Source organism: Panthera onca, chromosome X, assembly GCF_046562875.1.
Source record: "Panthera onca isolate mPanOnc1 chromosome X, mPanOnc1 haplotype 2, whole genome shotgun sequence".
Lineage (NCBI taxonomy): Eukaryota > Metazoa > Chordata > Mammalia > Carnivora > Felidae > Panthera > Panthera onca.
In genome coordinates, this window is record NC_138357.1 from 35225763 (window position 1) to 35245155 (window position 19393).

Consider the following 19393-nt stretch of genomic DNA (forward strand, 5'->3'; position numbering starts at 1 on the left):
GTCATCCTTCCCTATTTTCTACTTTCTTAAAATCCGAAGATACAATTCTGAAGGAAATTTCTCTGCGCGTAGAAATTGATGCATTGTGTCTACGTATTTGTTTCCATGAACTTTTGGAAGGCTCTTTCAAAACGGATGGGTTTGTGTTGTATGGAATCCTCTGGGTGATCGGGCCTAGGATATATGGTTTACTCTCATTTGGGGTACAGGCCTGCTCAGCAAAAGATTTTTTTTTTTAAGATACCAAATAAATAATACTTTAATTTTGGAATACTCTCATTTTCCCCTGGAATATAACACTTGATCAAATAATTCAGTTATTATATCTTTTACAGTATACTGACATATTGCACTTAAAAACAAAACAAAACCAAACCTAACTGTAAACTCGAAGATGCCGAATGAATCATGTTACCTATAAGTGCCAACAGTGTTATTCTGTCATGCTGATTTCAACTACATTTCTTTAAAAAAAGGGGGGGATGATATCAGCATTTATAACATAAAGGATTTCCGAATACACAAATGTAGGATTTCCATAACAATTCAAGAACTAAATGGGGCTCAACTCAAAGTACAAACGTTCACTTTCTATTCAAAACGACAGCATGCGTCTTGGACACATTTGTTGCCGCCAATAAATCCTACAGTCCATCCTCTAAAGTGTTTTTAAAAATCTAGGTTTGTCATAGTGTCTTTTGAGGGAAGAGGCAGGGTTAAGGGAAGCTAAGTGTTGTATGTGATTCCTCCAGTTCTCAAATTAGAGTGCTCGATTTCATCTAACGTTTTTGGATACCACTTGTGTGTTTCCATCATCTTGGAATTGCCTTTTAAAGTTTTATGTCTTCCTGTGATATTTTCATGGACTCAGTTTTAATTCTTGCAGAACATACATTTTAAGGATACACAGCATTTTAAGAAACCAAGATTATATCAAAACGTATTATAGAGCCACAGAATAAAGTGGTTTGGAACTAGAACAGTACAAGAAGAGAACAGCTCGAGGTACATAGATAAAACACAGTTAATAATTTGGGGGAAAAAGGCTTACTTTCTCTCCATTCTGCACATTTTCTCCCAATCTCCTTAAAGGCGCTTTGGGCAATATTTTTCACAAGTTTACCAAAACAAGAGCAAGACTAATTTCCTTTTTATACAAAAATAAGTAGCAGGCTGTTCTGACATAGGAATTTTTCAGTTTTTTTGTTTTTGTGTGTGTGTGTGTGGGGGGGGTGTTTTATTTTTGTTTGTTTTTTGGTGTTTTGTGGGGTTTTTTTGGAATTCTGTAAAAGTTCATTTGACAGTCTCTCTTTTTTTTTTTTTTTTCAAACTCACAGTCCATTAAATTCTTTCCCTCCCTTCTTCTGGCAAACTTGTAACATCCCTTTTATATCCTTTAACGGTATTAAGCAAAGAAACCAGTCTACCTCTTTGCTCTCTCCGTTTCAGCCCCCTGCCCCATTCTTATTTTGACATTTTTTGAAGTGCCACGTACGGCTAGTTATTACTGCTGTAACTGTTACCTGACAGTAACATACCCCGGATGAGGGTTTTGATGGGGGTTTTACCTACCAGGTGGATGAAAAATAACTGCTCTATGACTGCGGAGGACACGGTGTGGAAGGAAGGGAGGCGAAGCAAAAGCTTTCCGAATCGCGTTGGTTGGTCCCTGTACTGGTTCCTAACGTATTGCTCCAGGGCGCACTGGGACTTCTCCTGCAAGCTTTCCACTTGCGCCGCATCGGAGAGACCGCTGGCATCTGAAGTGAACAGGACGATGGCCTTGAGGCAGCTGTACTCGGTGGGGTCGACTTGCAGAGCTTTGAGCTTCTCGCTTTGCTCTTGGAAGATCCGGACGTTGTCCATAAAGACGGCAACTTGGTCCGAAGACATGGGCGTGTTGTGTAAGCAGGTCGAGGCCAGGAACGAGACCACATGGAGTGGCATGGAGCACCGCGCCCAGTTCAGCGTGAACAGCTCGCAACAATAAGGCGAAGCATGGCCACCTGGTCGCTGATCGGCAGGGCCGGGAAGAAGGGTATGTTCCGGGCCCATTCCACGGCGCCGAAGAGCATCTGCGCAGCCTGTTCGCAAATGTCCTCGAGGCTGAGGATGGTGTTGGGCGGTATGAACTGGCAGCTTGACCAAGGCAAGGGGTTGGGCTCCGCGCTGAGGAGCAGAGAAACATACCCAGACAGGTTCGGATAGCAGTCGGAGGGTTGCCGGGTGGTCAGCGCAGATGGCCCGTGGGCTGGCTGGGTGGGCGGTCTCCTGTTGCTTTGCACTGCTTCTGGTTTCATACCGACGTCGAGGCACTTTCTGAAGCGGCAGTACTGGCACCGGTTGCGACGGTGCTGATCGACGCGACAGTCTTGGTTGGCTTGGCATCTGAAGCTCAGGTTCTTCTTCACGCTGCGCTTGAAGAAGCTCTTGCAGCCCTCGCACGTGAACTGGCCGTAGTGCTTGCCGCTTGCCTTGTCCCCGCACACCACGCACTGGATTTGCTGTTGCGGCGGCTGCAGTGGCGGCGGCGGCTGCAGTGGCGGCGGCAACGGCGGCAGCAACGGCTGCAGTGGCGGCGGCGGTGGCGGCGGTGGCGGCAGCGGCTGCAGTGGCGGCGGCAGTGGCGGCAGCGGCTGCAGTGGCAGCGGCAGCGGCTGCTGCTGGTTACCGCCGTAGCCGTCAAAGCCACCCTGGTCGTCAGCCGCCATTTCGGTCAGCATGCTGGCTGGGCTCCCTTGTCTGGGCATCTGCGGCATATACACGGCCCAGGGCAGTGGGTTTGGCAGAGGTGGTACCTGTAAGACTAGGCTGTCCTGAAAGCCAGACATCTCATCCTGGGGTTCGAACTTCACGGGGACTCCTGTCTCCATATCTGTGAGGGCCGCGTCCGTATTTCCCGCTCCCCCATCTGTGGACGATGGCGGCTCCGGGTCTCTGGCACCGGCGCACTGCCTTTTGTGTGTATGATTGTGCGACAGGACGTAGGACGGCGCCCCCAGCAGGCAGGGCGCTGGTTGGTTGAGGTTGGTTAGTTTTTCCTTTTTTGTTTCTAGTTTTGCAAAGTTTTATCAGCCTCGCTGGGCCCGTGTATTTGTTTTATCTGTTTCCCTCGACGAAGTTCTACCGGTTTGGAGGGCTTCCCGCCAGAAAGGGCTGGGTAGGTACCGCGCGAGAGGGAGGGGAAGCCAAATATGGCGAGACAGAGGGAGGCTTAGGGAGAACCGCAAGTGGACTGTCTGGATTCAAGACAGAAATAGGAGCCGCTCCCCCCCCCCAAAAAAAAAAATCTGTCCAAAGATCTCACTTGCGTTCACTCTCCCCCGCCCTCTCTGGTTCACTCCCAGAAAAAGATTATTACGGGTTTTTTCATTTGGGAAGCCTCTGTTGCCTGGGAAGTGGGTCACTAGTACAAATGCACGCAGAAGACTATCATTCTTGGTCTGTGTTAACATTTGTAATTGCTTTCATCATTTCCATTCCCTAAGGCTCGTAAGACTTTTTTTTTTTTTTTTTTTTTTTTACCACAGTCACTTAATAAAATAAAAACCAGAATAAAGAAGCAACCCAGAGTCTTCAGCAATGATGGCATTCAGAGGAAACTTTTGTCACCAATAAAAGACCGTATAAAAACTCATTTTGAGGGCGAAGGCTAGGGAGAAATAAGCTGATACACTGTGCAAGGTGATCTCAGATCAACTAGGTGATTTCAGAACTTAAGAGAACTGTTGGGTTGAACCGTATGAATTTGCTAGTATTCAACTCTTTTGACTCACAAAACATGTCAATTTCATATAGCTTATCCTAATATCAATCACTTCTTAGGGAACAAATTTATGAGAAGCAGCACCATATAATACCTAAGGACTTTAGAATGTGATTGCTTGCAGGTAAATCCTACCTCTGTCACTTAAAATATGTGTGATTTTGGGTAAACAATCGTATCACTCTGTGCCTCAGCTTTTTTATCTGCATGATATTTGGTTGTATTACTAAAGGCAGCAATTTAAGTATATGCTTTACTGTTTGTTGTATAATTTTATTTCTTCCAGTTTGGGGTATTTACAAGCAATAATGCTGCAAATAATTCTTCTACACGTATGTTGGTGCTCAGTTGTAAGGCATTCTCTAGACTGTATACTCAACAGTGGAAGTTCTGGATTAGAGGGCACAAACTTAAAAAAAAAAAAAAAAAAAGCTTACTTATTTTGAAAGAGAGGAGGGGGAAGGGGCAGAAGGAGAGAGAAAGATCCCAAGCCGGCTCCACACTGTCAGTGCAGAGCCTGACACAGGGCTGGAACTCACAAACTGAGAGATCGTCAGCTGAGCGGAAATCGAGAGTCTGACGTTTAACTGACAGAGCCGCCCAGGCGCCCCCCTATACTTTTCTAAGATTGCTATTAATGCTGTGCCATTTTTCAAGATAGTTTTATCAATTTACATTCATTCCCATCACAACTGTGTGAGTTCCTATTGCTCCACGTGTTTGCCAACACAAGTATACTCACAGTTTCAATTTTGCTCATCCAGTGACTATTTACTGGTGCTTAATTGTGGTTTTAATTTCCCTGATCACTACTAAGTTTGAGCAGCACATACAGAAAGGTACTCCGACTCATTTGGACTTCTTCTGTGAAGTACCTCTTCAACTTTAGTTGCTTTTTGTCAACTGCACTGTTTGCTGTTTTTTAACTGATGCATGGTGCACTATGTTCCAAGACTGTGATCCACTAAATGTATAGCTTGGGTTTTTTTGACCATTGCAAATCACTGTGTGCCCTGGCTTGTGGTTAGAATTGATCAAAAACAGGTTCCCTTCACCCCTCCGCTCCAAGGCACTTTTCCTTACAAACTGCAGGGGTGAGAGTGTGGTTCAGGTTTGGGTCTGGTTTACCCTTCTATCAGGGAATAGTTCTTTAGGAAGCCGACTTAAAATGAGGATGATCTGTTTGCATTCCTGTCCACATACTTTCAAACTCCCTTGTTTAGCAAATTATCTGTAGGGCAAAAGGTGCTTCAATCCTATATCGGGGTTCCGCCCCCAACTAAAATTTTGCCGTCGTTATTCCTTACTATCTTGTCAGTTCTTTGATATGTACACACACACACACACACACACACACACACACACATCCATATATCCAATATACTTATTTGGTAGTGTTGTTCCAAAAAGCCCACTTTGCCATATTTCAGAAAACAGAACTCATTGCTGAATAAACCCATAAAATCTTGTCCTGTGCCTAATGCCCCCAGTTCTCTTACGAATAAGTTGACCTCTAACAAGGAGCAACCAGGCTCAGAACTGGAGAGATTTTCATTAAAGTGTAGAGTTATTTGAAATACTTGCTAGCCTTGGACTAAAACCATTCCCCAGTGGCCTTTCAGAGTAGCGGGAATGTGAATCTGAACGAGCCCAGGGCCCCACTGTTCACGAGAAGCAGTTGTCGCCTTCAGTTTCGAGGATTATTACTTAGACTATGAGGCCGTTTTAGAGATTTTATGCGTAAAACATCGATACCGTTCACAGGTGCCTAACTCTGCTTCCGATATGCAGGGCACAGAAGAATCCATATTCTGTGGTTCTAATGAGTGTAGGGAAGGGAGGAGAAAGATTTGTTCTAGTATCTGCTCTGCCACACACTGTCTGTATGTGTGCACCCACCTTGGGATTTCGTTTCCCTTCCGAAAGCTTGAGAAAATTGCCTGTTTTATCTGCTTTACAAGGTTCTTCAGTGATAAATGGAAAGATTATGCACAAATGAGTTAAATATTTAGGATATCAACTACAGTCTCCCACCCAAGATAACACATCTCTACAATTTTGCTTCCACTGTTCTTACTAGTTATCCACTGATACGAACCAGATTCAGGTCTAGGCACCCTTTATTACCTTAAAGACCTGTGCAGACAACTGGAAAATGAGGCTGCAACCAGAGGCAATTTGTTCTTTTGCCAAAAGCCTTCTGAAATGGAGTCCCGGGGAGGTGGGTCAGTCCATGATTAAGGTTCAGGTGTAGGATTTATACACAAAACTTCTCATATTCTCTTTCGTCATTTGGCCCTATATATATTTTACTTTCCATTTCTTTTGTTTGTGCAGACTCCCAAAAGATAGTAACAGAAAGAGAATCAGGATGAGCACTGGAGTCTTTAGCCTGGAGCTTAAGGTTTTTTCCACCTCTGACCTGGGACAGCAAAGATTCCTTACTACACAGCACAACCCCCCATCTAATCCCTAGAGGGTCAGTCACTGCCTCTTACATAGGATGCTTCATGGTAGCTCATAGGTAGCTTTGTTTTCAAAATGACAGACACAAACTTTTTTCTTTTTTTTTCTTAATTTTTTTTTTTTAAATTTTGAGACAGAGGGAGACAGAGCGCGAGTGGGGGAGGGGCAGAGAGAGAGGGAGACACAGAACCTGAAACAGGCTCCAGGCTCCGAGCTGTCAGCACAGAGCCCGATGCGGGGCTTGAATCCATGAACCGTGAGATCATGACCTGAGCTGAAGTCGGACGCTTAACCAACTGAGCCACCCAAGCGCCCCAAACTTTTTTTCTTTAACATGGAAATGGCAACAAAAGCATATATGAATGGGAAAATGAAATATGTATGATTATTTCCCTCTCCATCAATATATATATATATATATATGAAATATGCATGATTATTTCCCTCTCCATCTGTCTATCTATCTATACACACACACACAAAGACGCTAATCAAATACTATTCACAAGGGTAGACAGTCATCGCATTTGTCAGCTGGCTTAGGAGATGTTGCATTCTTTTTTCTTGTTCTGTGATCTCATTCTACTATCCTATCTTTTTTGGGGACAGATGGTCAGAAGTTGGTGGCATGTGAAGTTAAACAGAATTTTCCTGGTCACTTCTTTTCAGGGCTTCCAAAATAACATTCTACTGCAATAAATTCCTCAGAGTAATTTCATTAATAATATTACAATATCACGCGCATACTAAATGCCAGGTGTTCCATACACGTGACCGCAGACCTTCAGTGCCATCTGTTAGATGCTCGTTTCTGTTTTATAGATGAAGAAATTGTGATTCAGAAGTAAAAAGTCATTTGTCCCAGGTGAGAAGAAGGTAACATAAGGATTTAAATCCACGTTCGTCCGATACCAAAACCCATTTCCTACAGCACTATGACACCTCGAGGAATACCACCGAGATTTAGTGGCATTTCATGCTTATTGACATCTGCATTGACAGATGGACTGACGAAGCACCTCAGACACATTTCACTTGCAATGTTAAAAAGCCGCTTCGAAAAAGGAATGCGACTAATCCTTTCATCGACAGTACCACCCACAAATGGTGCAAACCTTTGTTGTCATGTAGACATAGGCATCCTCCCCTTCTGCATTTCATCTTATTTCCTGAAGGATGTTACAAAACCACTATTTGCCTCAAGGATTTTAATTAGAAATGGGTATCTCAGGGGCACCTGGGTGGCTCAGTCAGTTGAGTGTCTGACTCTTGATTTAGGCTCTGGTCATGATCCCAGGGTCGTGGGGTTGAGCCCCACATCGGACTCCACTCTGAGCGTGGAGCCTGCTTAAGGTTCTCTCTCCCTCCCTCTGCCCCTCTCCCTGGCTTGCGCGCATGTGCTCTCTCTCTCTCTCTAAAATAAAATAAAAAGGAAAAAACAAAAAAGAAATAGATATCTCAGATCTCCATGAGTTACCTTTAGTCAGAGTCACTGAATTTAGCCGCTGCTGATTTTGAAATTTCTCTAGGAACTGGACAATAATTTTTTTTTTTTTAAAAAATGAGAAAAAAGAAAAAACGCAGTAGCTTCAGATTCTGACTCTGACACTTTTGGTATGATGTTGAATAATTATACTCCAAAGCCATTGCTTCCTTATCTGTAAAACAAGATCATACGATACACCCTGTAATGTTGTTATTGTGAGGCTCAGACGCCGTAATGTGTAAAGTGATTAGCAGAGTTACTGGTACTATAGTAACAGTAAAGAAACCTGAAGCTGCTATTTAAAAAAAAAAAAAAAAAAAAAAAAAATTCCCTAGGAATTGTTCAAGGCTGATGCTGAAAATTAGAAGTTTTACCTAGTGACACTACAATAGAAAATGCTAGCCTATGTAACATTTATTTATTTGTTTGTTTGTGTTTTTTTTTTTTGTTTTTTTAGACTATGTAACATTTAAGTTATTCGAGTATTTTGTAAAAAGTGAGTAAGTTCCTTTGGGGCTAGGGCCCTGTTTATTCACCTCTGTATTCGTAATGCCAAGCACAAGGCCTAATACAGGGTGAACTTTCTTTCCTTTTAAAAATTTTTTTTTAGAAGTTTATTTATTAATTTTGAAAGAGCGCGAGCACGAGCGGGGGAGGGGCAGAGAGAGACTCGCAAGTAATGGTCATTTTATTTATGTATTAGTGCCGGTTTTTAACACAGCAGATAGTAATTGAGGTAAAATTTTTATTTATCTATCTAGACATCAATATATTAGTGTAATTATCAATATATATTTTGTCAATCTATTAGTAAAAATGTTATCAATATATTAGCTTTATCCGGATGTTTTTGCCATCATGTTTCTGTTCCATAGTATTTTGTCATGACATTTTACACTATATCTATTTTTCTTTCACAAGAACTAGCAAGAATTTAGATATCTCTGAAAGCTACAAAATATAAGCAGTTGTATTTTTAATAAACTATTAGTGAAAAGATGCGATCCTGAATGTGTGCATGTAATTAAGTTGCATTTCTCTGTTTTTCCTCAATGTTGAGTTGGCTTTGAGTATGTTTAGCAAGTATGAAGAAGACCATTTATGAAGCAGTTTGATAGCTGGGAAAATGTCACCTACTTTATCATAGTCATTTAAATATTGCTGCTGTAAGCTCTTTTTGCACTGGTTGACCATGCGGACATGTCCCTCCACTGTATTTCTGAACTATATATTATGTGTTCAATACATTGCATCATTAGCATGTAACCCCACGTTGTTCATTATCTTTATTTAAAATTTTCTTTTACTTTCTTTTATTTATTTTGAGAGAGAGAGAGAGAGAGAGAGAGAATCCCAAGCAGGCTCTGCACTGTCAGCTCAGAGCCCGATGCAGGGCTCGAACTCACAAACCGTGAGATCACGACCTGAGCCAAAATCGGATGCTCAACTGATTGAGCCACCCAGGCGCCCCTGTTCATTATCTCTTTTTCCAAATTGTGCTTCCCACAGACACATACAAACACACACATGTATAAGTATATTATAAACTCCCTTGTCGGTAGGGATTGGGGTTAACACATTTGTATTCCCTGTGTTTTGTTTGTTCAGTGCTAAAAAACAGATATTGAATGTGTTTTATATTCACTGTGATTTAGCACTTGAGTTATAATAGTTTAATTATGACCTTTATTTTCTTTGATCATTGTTAGATCAAAAATTGTTGGAACATCTCCATCCTGGTGGCTAACTGGTTGTTTCTGGACCCACAAGAGTTTCTTAGAGTGTTAAAGATAGTAGAGTTTGGTCACAGGGTTGAATGGGATGGAGTGGCTTCTGGGTAAAATAAGGTTTTAATTTCATTTAGGTAGATATTTTAGGAAGGATGGAGAAAGATATTTTAGAAAGGATGCAGAAACCAAAGCTGATAGCTATAAAATTAAATGTACAAAGTGAAAGACATTTTGAGAATTATTTGATTTATTTAATTAGTTAATAAAGGAAAATGTTTAATTTCAATCCCTGGATGAATTCTGTGGTTTCAGTTATCTGACTTGGCTGACTAAAAAATGTAGTGAATATGTAATCGCAATTTTTGGAATGCACCTGCTGCTCAGCAGAAGTGATCTCTGACAGATCAGATCAATATCCCAAGATTGCATTGACAAACATAACCTTTATTGTTGAAAAAGAATATAATTCTGTTTGTTTCCATTTTGAGATGATTTAAGAACGTATGCTCCAATTTGACAAAGATTACTCCAGGATTTAACCTTTAGAAATTATATATGGCTATTTTCTTTTTAAAAAATGTTTATTTATTTTGACAGAGAGAGAGACAGCACGAGCACAAGCAGGGGAGGGGCAGAGAGAGAGAGAGAGAGAGAGAGAGAAAGAGAATCCCAAGCAGGCTCCATGCTGCCAGCACAGAGCTGGATGCTGGGCTCGAACTCACGAACCGTGAGATCGCAACCCGAGCTGAAGTTGGACACTTAACTGACTGAGCCACCCAGGTGCCCAAGCATATTTTTTTCAAGTCAACACATATGCATTGTTTTTTTCCTGCCAGATTTGTTAGGTATGGATAATAATACCTATAATGAAGGCCTGCTCTGAGGTTGTTTTTTTTTTTTTTAATTTTTTTTTTAACGTTTATTTATTTTTGAGACAGAGAGAGACAGAGCATGAACGGGGGAGGGACAGGGAGAGAGGGAGACACAGAATCGGAAGCAGGCTCCAGGCTCTGAGCCATCAGCCCAGAGCCCGACGCGGGGCTCGAACTCACGGACCGCGAGATCGTGACCTGAGCTGAAGTCGGACGCTTAACCGACTGAGCCACCCAGGTGCCCCTGCTCTGAGGTTTTGATGAACGATTTAAGTAAAAATATTAAACTTGAGGAACTGCTATTATTTATATGACATAGCAAAGCAAACTGGAAAGAGTATAGACTTTGAGGTTAGATCCATACTTCCTTATTGTACAACCTGGACTTAGGTTTCCTTATCTATAAAAGGTAAATAATAGTACCTACCTCATGTAGTTTTATTAGGTTAAGTCATAAGTTTTGAGTAAAGTGTTTGGCATATAGCTGGGCCCCAATATATATCATAGCTATCACTATTAATCTTATTTTTGTTATTGTTATTGTGTTACAGCATAGAGGCATATAGTAATTTCCTTAAGCCATAAGTGAGTTGAGGTTTTCCTTTTGTGGTCCTACTATTTTTCCTTTCTATACTTTTATTTTTATTTTTTATTTTTTCTTCATTTTTAATGTTTATTTATTTTTGAGAGACAGAGACAGAGCACGAGTGGGGGAGGGGCAGAGAGACTGAGACACAGAATCCCAAGCAGGCTCCAGGCTCTGAGCTGTCAGCACAGAGTCCCCCGCGGGGCTGGAACTCGCATACAGGGAGATCTTGACCTGATCATGACCCAGTTCATGATCTGCGGAAGTCTGTCGCTTAACAGACTGAGCCACCCAGGCGCCCCCCCTTCTGTACTTTTATTTTTCCTATTAACTATCACCTGTGCGCTGTTAAATTGTCATTTTTTTTTCAAGTAATCCTAACACGTCTGGAAAAAATGCAAGAGAACATGAGAGTTACAAGTGTCATATAATGGCATGAACAATATCTTTTAAGATTCTTTGTTTATTTCACAGTAAAAACTAGACAGTTCTTAATCACACTGGCACAATAGTCTACATCAGAATTAAATACAGTCTTAGATTTCCTTACTGCCTCTTCCCTCTTTTATGTGGTTATTTACATAACTAATTAAAATGAAACTTAGGTGAATGAATCACAGTAAAAATTCAGTAATTTGTAATTATTTATGAATTGGTGGTCTTCAACAATTGCCTTTATGTTTTTAAATGAAATAACTTTTGGGGAAGTATTCATTTAAGTTTCCTACTCTACTTAAACTATAAGACATTTACCTTACTTCATTATAATTAAACCGAACCAAAAAAATATATATATATTTATATGTAAACTATAAGACATTTACCTTACTTCATTATAATTAAACCAAGCCCATATATATGCACATATATATGTATATGTATGTACATATATGCATGTATACATACATATATGTGTATACCTATACATATATGTATAAGCATATACCTATACATGTATAGGTACATGTATACATGTATATGTATACATATATGTATACATATATAGGTATAAGCATATACCTATACATGTATAGGTACATGTATACATGTATATGTATACACATATATGTATATATACATATATGTACATACATACACATGTGCATGTATATATATGTATACATATGTATATATGTATATATATAATACTAAAACCAAGAAAATACCTCCAGAATATTTGCTTTGGTAGAGGTAGAAATACACAGTGTACATTTTCATATGCATATCTTTTAAAAAATGTTTATGTATTTATTTATTCTTTTGAAAGAGAGACAGAGTGCAAGTGGGGGAGGGGCAGAGAGAGAGGGAGACATAAAATCTGAGGCAGGCTCTCAGCTCCGAGCTGTCAGCACAGACCCGGATGTGGGGCTCGAACTCATGAACTGTGAGATCATGACCTGAGTCAAAGTAGGACACTCAACCGCCTGAGCACCCAGGCACCCCTTTACGCATATTTTTTTAATTATAGCTAGAGACTTGGTTCAATGTAATATAAAAAATAATATCTTAAAGTTGTGTCAAGATTTGCTTACTAATTTTTTTCAATTTCAGTCTTTAATATTTACAAATACCTATCAAGTAGATGCTAGGTGAGATCATGTAGATTAAAATACTTACCACGATAAGTACACAGTAAAAGCTAGTCATTAGTAAAGGAGAATCTAATTCTTAGATACATCCATTGATTTGCCCAAAGTCACAATATTAATACGGCATTATTTAAGAGTCATTTGATCAAAACAGATCTAGTTAAAACACAGTAGTTTTTAGTTAGAATTGGAGCAAAGAATAGGAAACTACAAAATTCAAACATGTATATGATTAACGTTAATATTTAGCTTTAATATAACTTTTCTATTCAAAAATTTTCATTTTATTGGTAATTAAGCAAAATATATTATAATGTTTAGTAGAAATCGCTTGCTGTCTTTATTCTTTACCCCTATATCCCTTTTAGAGAACGTAAGGGTTGATTACGATGGTTTTTATGTCTCACCCACGGGTGACATTCATGCATATACAGAGATTGTAATCAAGTTTTTGAGGAATTGAAAATCAGACGTCAGTTTCTCCCATCACAAGAAAGACTTCAAAGAACATAAGGAATTGGGGCGCCTGGGTGGCTCAGTCTGTTAAGCCTCCAGCTCTTGGTTTTGGCTCAGGTCATGATCTCACAGCTCGTGAGTTCGAGCCCCCGGTCAGGCTCTGTGCTAACAGCACAGAACCTGCTTGGGATTTCTCTCTCCCTCTCTTTTTGACCCTCCCTGGCTTGCTTTCTCTCTCTCAAAAAAATTAATAACTAAAAAAATTTTTTAAAAAGAACACAAGGAATTTACTTTTCATTATTTATCTACACTCTATTTTGAATATGTTTTCCATTTCAAATGAAATATATGAAACTTAGCTTGGGCTATTAGTTCAACACCACATATTTAACTTTTCTCCTCTGTACTTGTTACTAAAATAGGGAGCCCAGAAAAGTTCTTTCTCCCTATAAATACAAATATGGAGACGATATTAAGCCAAGAATATATGAGATGGAGTTAAAGCAAAATAGAAAAATAAATAAGTGCTTGGGAAATATTAAATGTCTTTCTTTTAGTTCTCCCTCAAGGTTTTTTCCTACATAATCGTGAGGCGAAAATACTGTATGGTTTTCATTAGCTAGTGTAATTCTTTGGCATTCTAAAAACTGAACTCTATCTAGAATAAGGAAAGCTTTTGCTCTGCAGAACATGGTCTGACCTAACTATCCTATGTGTACTGTAAGTACTGATTCAGAATACTTTCTTCCCTTCTGCTTTCTGAATCGGGTTAAAATCCACAGAGGCCGCGATCCTACAATTGCATAGAAAATAGAAATAAGGATCTGCCATGGCTCGGGCTGCTTTGTGATTGTATATACACTTCCATAAAGACCCTCACATGTCTCTTAACATGTAATTAAATAATGAAGATAGAGATAAACCGGGGCATCTGGGCGGCTCAGTCAGTCAAGCGTCTAACTCTTGATTTTGATCCGATCATGATCTCACAGTTTGTGAGTTCGAGGCCCACTTTTGGGCTCTGCGTGGACAGCTTGGAGCCTGCTTGGGGTTCTTTCTCTCCCTCTCTCTCTCTACCCTTCCCCCACTTGTGTATGCGCTCTCTCTCTCAGAATAAATAAACATTTTTTTAAAAAAGAAAAGAAAATAGAGATAAATAAACAGGTACCTCAAATTCCATCTCTGCTACCTATTTTATTAACCATTTCTCAGTGAGAAAAATCCACAGTGTAGAAAAAAATCTCACTCAACCTGTTTGTCATGTTGATATTCTTATTTAAAAAAGAAACACTGTCCTGTCATTAAGTCATGGAAAAAACTCACAAAGCTTATTTTGGGGACTTAGTTTTATGAGAACAATGTGCAGAGCACCTGTCTTTGGTATATTTGGAATGCAAAGCAATTAGAGTGCAAAGATTTTAGATTTCTTTTTTTTCTCATTTTACTTTACCTTTTCTCTATATACTTTATTGTCCAATTGGTTTCCATACAACACCCAGGGCTCATCCCAACAGGTGCCGTCCTCAATGCCCATCACCCACCCTCCCCTCCCTCCCACCCCCATCATTTCTCAGTTTATTCTGTTTTTAAGAGTCTCTTATGGTTGGCCTCCTTCCCTCTCTGTAACTTCCCCCCCCTTCACCTCCCCCCTTGTCTTCTGTTAAGTTTCTCAGGATCCACATAGGAGTGAAAACATGTGGTAAGATTTTAGATTTCTGATCCTTTATTTAACACAAAACAAATTTCGGCACTCACAGAATATAGAAATTTGACTAAGGGGGAAGAGAAAGAAGTGAAAGGCAGTTTTCAAGATTGAATGACTGCCCTTTGAAATAGAGGCTAAGGAGGCTATCCTTAATCGTCTCATAATGTGTAAGAGTGAAGGTTATGGATACCCAGTCCATTCATTTCTAAGTAGCTTTTCTTATATGTTCACTTGGATGGCAATAAGAGATAAAAATGTCTTCTGAGTTATGAAAATAATATCTAATTAGTGAGTAGTGTTTTCATCTAGGAACAGAAAGAATTTACTTTTTTTCCTTGGACTAATGACTGATTAGCTCCAGCAAATTGACTCTCCCAACTATAGGCACATAACCCTGTTGTACGAAATAGTAATTCTTTTCATCTCCCTATCATACACAAAAGCCGTATACTTCGACCTCCATAATGATAATTTCAGGCTCCGAGTAGGTAACTTGTTCAAAGTGACAGCAGTAGGAAGTTTAATTACAGAATCTCAAAACATAGAAAAACACCTAGAAAATACCTAGTTCAAACTCGTACACGAAGGAGAAATTCTTTGTACAAACTCCAGCAACGGAGTTTCCTTGAAAAGTAGAGCTTTTCATCAATAAAGACCATTTAATCGAACCCTAATGTGCTTCTTTATCTTCTCCCATTTATCTGGCTCTTATGTTTTGGAGCCATAGGAGCATGAAAATCCTTCAACTAATTGAAGACATATTCTGACCCTTCCCCACTTCTTCATTCTGTCTTGGAATCACATGATAATAAAGGCTTTGAAACCTGGGCTTTCAAACTTTGTGTCTAAGAGGGTGTTAAGAGTCTGAGATGCACTGAAATGCATTACAGATGCATTATAAATGCAAAATAATGAAATTATTGTGAAGAAAGCTATGGTTCTAAAAGAGTGTCTAGCAGCTAGGGCCATGTATAGCTCTAGTGAACGTACGATAAGCGTTAACTGTTATTATCACTCTAGGGTCCGGAGAAATGACTCCTGGACCTACCGGAGGTTATTTTTTCAGTTACGCTACTCTGTGTCTCTAGAGCCATATCGAGTCAGGAAGCAAGAACCAGCATTTGGCTTGAGTCTTCACATTTCCAGGGCTCAGTGGCAGAAATACAAGTCTGAACAGCTGGGGAAGTGGGGCCCTTAATATCGGCCATCGAAAGGAGAATGGAGGTTAGCCTTTTACGGCCCTAAAATCCGGTAAAATTGTATGCTTCAGCTTTCCTTACCTTTATTGACTGTGAGCAGTAAATGAGGTAGCGGACACAGAGTTAAGTGCTGAAGGATGGGAGTATGCCACCCCAAAGTAGGCCATTTGGGCATACGAATTCTTTTGAGCTAAAGGCAACGGAGAAGTGATAGATGGAGAAAAAATGCTCTACTCCCCCTTTCGGTCCAACAGTGGAGTATAAATTTCCCTCCTTTAAAGTTTCTCTCTCCCATGCCAAGAAGAGAATTACTCTTTATATCTATATCTATCTATCTCTCTATATAAAGATTTCTTTTCTTCTTTTCTTTTTTTATAGCTAATGATATTCTTTGAATTAATTATTTACTTATTATAATTTATTGTCAAATTGGCTCACATACAGCATATACAGTGTGCTCTTGGTTTCGGGGGTAGGTTCCCGGGATTCATCGCTTCCATGCAATGCCCAGGGCTCATCCCATCAAGTGCCCTCCTCGATGCCCATCACCCACTACCCCCCCCCCACCTCAACCTTCAGTTTGTTCTGCATATTTAAGAGTCTCTTATGGTTTGCCTCCCTCTCTGAAACTATGTTTCATTTTATTCTTATTTATTTATTTATTTATTTCATTTCTGAGGGAGAGAGAGAGAGAGAGAGCGGAAGAGGGGCAGAAAAAGAGAAAGAGAGAGAATCCCAAGCAGACTCTGTACTGTTAGCACGGAGCCTGCCTGACGTGGGGCTGGATTCCCCCAAAATCATGAGATCGTGACTTCAGCCAAAATCAAGAGTTGGAGGCTTAACTGACTGAACCACCCAGGCACCTCTTTTTTATATATTTTTAAGTTTGTTTCTTTATCTCGAGAAACAGAGAGAGAGAAAGAAAGAGGGACCGAAAGAGAGAGAGAGAGAGAGAGAGAGAGAATCCTAAGCAGGCTCCCCAGGGTCAGCATGGAGCCTGAGGCAGGCCTCGAACTCACGAACCGTGAGATCATGACCTGAGCCGAAATCAAGAGTCGAAAGCTTAACCAACCGAGCCAGCCAAGCACCCTGAAGAGAATTGCTCTTAATCTCTGGAAACACACTTATCCTCCCCAGGATCGCACGAAATTGAATCTGTATAGCAAACCTTAGTAAAATAACCTTTACCTTCTATTAGTTTTCTCCACATATTTACCTTCCACGATATACCACCCCTAGAAGCTCAAAGCCCTTTTCTTTTTTTTTTTTAATATGAAATTGTCAAATTGGTTTCCAAAAGCCTTTTTCTTTTGTCTTATCACTTCTCCCAATATATTGCTCTTTGTTACGATGGTCCATAAGCCCCAGATCCAGCTGCTTCTTTGGGTCTTGTTTTCTATGAAGGCGTTCATATGTATCATAATAAACTCTCTTGTTAATCTGCCTTTTGCCAATTTAATTTGCAGGGTCCCAGGAACGTTTTTCCTCCCATATAGTGCTCGGTTAAAGCCAGCTATTATAATTATCATCATCACCTTCCTTACCATCAGGGGGTGACACGAAGCAAGCATTCAGTTAGGTGCTAGATGCTATTACTTAGCTTAGACATTGCTGGCTATGTGCCTGTGGTCATACGACCCTTACAAGTAGCACTGGAATGTTCATTAAAATTACCTTTTGAATTTATTTTGTGAATTTATTGGAGGATGAAAGCCGTAATTAATCGGCCAAAGCTGCATACCTCTAAGGAAAAAAGAAGAGAAATAAAGTGCAAAGAATAACTAGAGAAAGCAGACTCTAGAGATACAAACAACAACCAGAACTTCTGGATTGTATTCTTTAATATAGGTCACCGCAATTTTTCATAAGTATATTGATTTTACACTTAAAATTGAAACTTACCTGGTAAAAATTTTTTTTTGCCATAGGATAAAGAGCTTGCAGCAAAATGATTATGTGTATCTGAAGAGGGAAGGGAGATATTAGAAGACGTTTGAACCAACAAGTTTGGTTGACCTGTGAAAGATTCATAGGTCTAGATGGGTGGGGGCAGGAAATCCCCAGTACCTAACCTCATGAGTTATTCATTTATTCATTTAAAAGATGCCAGATACAGGGATAAAGTCTAGGTATGTACAAGCACACAAGACTGGCAAGGTCACCGCTTAGTCTTTCAGAGGGCGGAGGACCGGATTGAAGGCATCTGTAAATAAACTCTAAATTAGCCCTACAGAATGTGTCAACCCTGGGGAGACGACAATAAGGAGAAAACGAAAAAGAAAACAAAAAGCCGTTTTGCGCAGGGATTCTGTGAAGGGGGCAGGGACGAGCATTGGTCTTTCAATGTTTGGGTAACAGAACATTCCACAAAGTATGGAGGGACATAGTCCTAACCTCTGCAAGGAACACTGAGTACAATAGAGACTGAAGCAAATGCGGTACCATGTGATATCTTGAGGGCAGCACCAGGTAACAGCACCCAAGCCAGGGAAGCAGCATTCTCATGGAAGGCGCTGGTGGTGAAATGGCAGAGCATCAACAGAGACCACAATGCCTGGTGGGAGATTGTGGATGCCCAACAGACATGGCGGTACTCAGTGGATGCCCAGCAAATGATGATGGATGCCCAGTGGCAGATGATGAATGACCAGCGGATACAGTAAATGGTGGCAGGTGATGGCAGATACATACGTGCTTGACGAAAGCCCAGAGAGCTGCAGCAGCGCGTGATAACGGATTGATTCATTCGTGATTACATGTGAGACAGCTCGTAGGGACTTGTAGAAATACTTGGACGGAACGTGTGTGTTTTTCTAGGGGACTGGAGTAACTTGTTAGGCTAATGGGGATGAACAAGCCAGTGGCTGTAGGGTATTGACATCGAGGTTGTCTCTCTTGTGCTCACACGCTGTGAGGCCTGTCTCCAACTTGAGTGCCTTTAGGGACAAGGTAGGCAATATGAGGAAGACACCTAGGTGTGAGAAAATGGGGACTAACAGAAAACACAGCAAAGATGAATCTACACGTTGTTGAAAGGTATCCAGTTTACAACGTTTTAAAATCGTTGGCTAGGCCCAAACAAAACTCACCTGCAGGCAGAAGTCAGATAAAGGGCTTGCCAGCTCGTGACCTCTGGTTTAGGTGAACACTGAGTATCGGTGTCATAGAACTTAATATATCATTTATCTAGGAATGTGTATCACCTTTACACAAATAAGAAAATGAGCTCTGGGTATACAAATTTTGGAGCTATTTTATACACATGAGAAGACTGTCTTACTACTTGTTAACCAATTCAAAGAATTCGGAGAGATTCTGCTTATCACCTGTGTAATTGTATACACCATAGCTTTTCCAAAATATTGAGGACAACTTGGGCTCCACTGAAAGGGTTTTGATGGAATCCCTGAAAACCCCTGGGATGACGGTGAAAAATAAGAGGGTGGATCTATAATTCCTAGATATATTTCCCAAGTCTCTTTTCTAAGTGTATTTCTGGAGTCTGGGTTGGACAATATCTATCCTTTACTAAAAGGTA

The 19393-nt window shown here is 40.4% G+C and overlaps 2 protein-coding genes across 2 annotated transcripts in view; both read right to left on the bottom strand.

Annotated features, from left to right (window-relative positions):
* Positions 1-19393, bottom strand: part of HTR2C (5-hydroxytryptamine receptor 2C) — a 272146-nt gene that overhangs the window by 113696 nt on the left and 139057 nt on the right. The gene's annotated exons all lie outside the window — the stretch shown is intronic.
* On the bottom strand, positions 1465-18601 carry LOC145714394 (COUP transcription factor 2-like). Its single transcript, XM_081793911.1, is given in 5 exon segments — positions 1465-1985; positions 1988-2514; positions 2659-3052; positions 17758-17817; positions 18298-18601. Coding segments are annotated over 5 exon segments (1806 nt in total).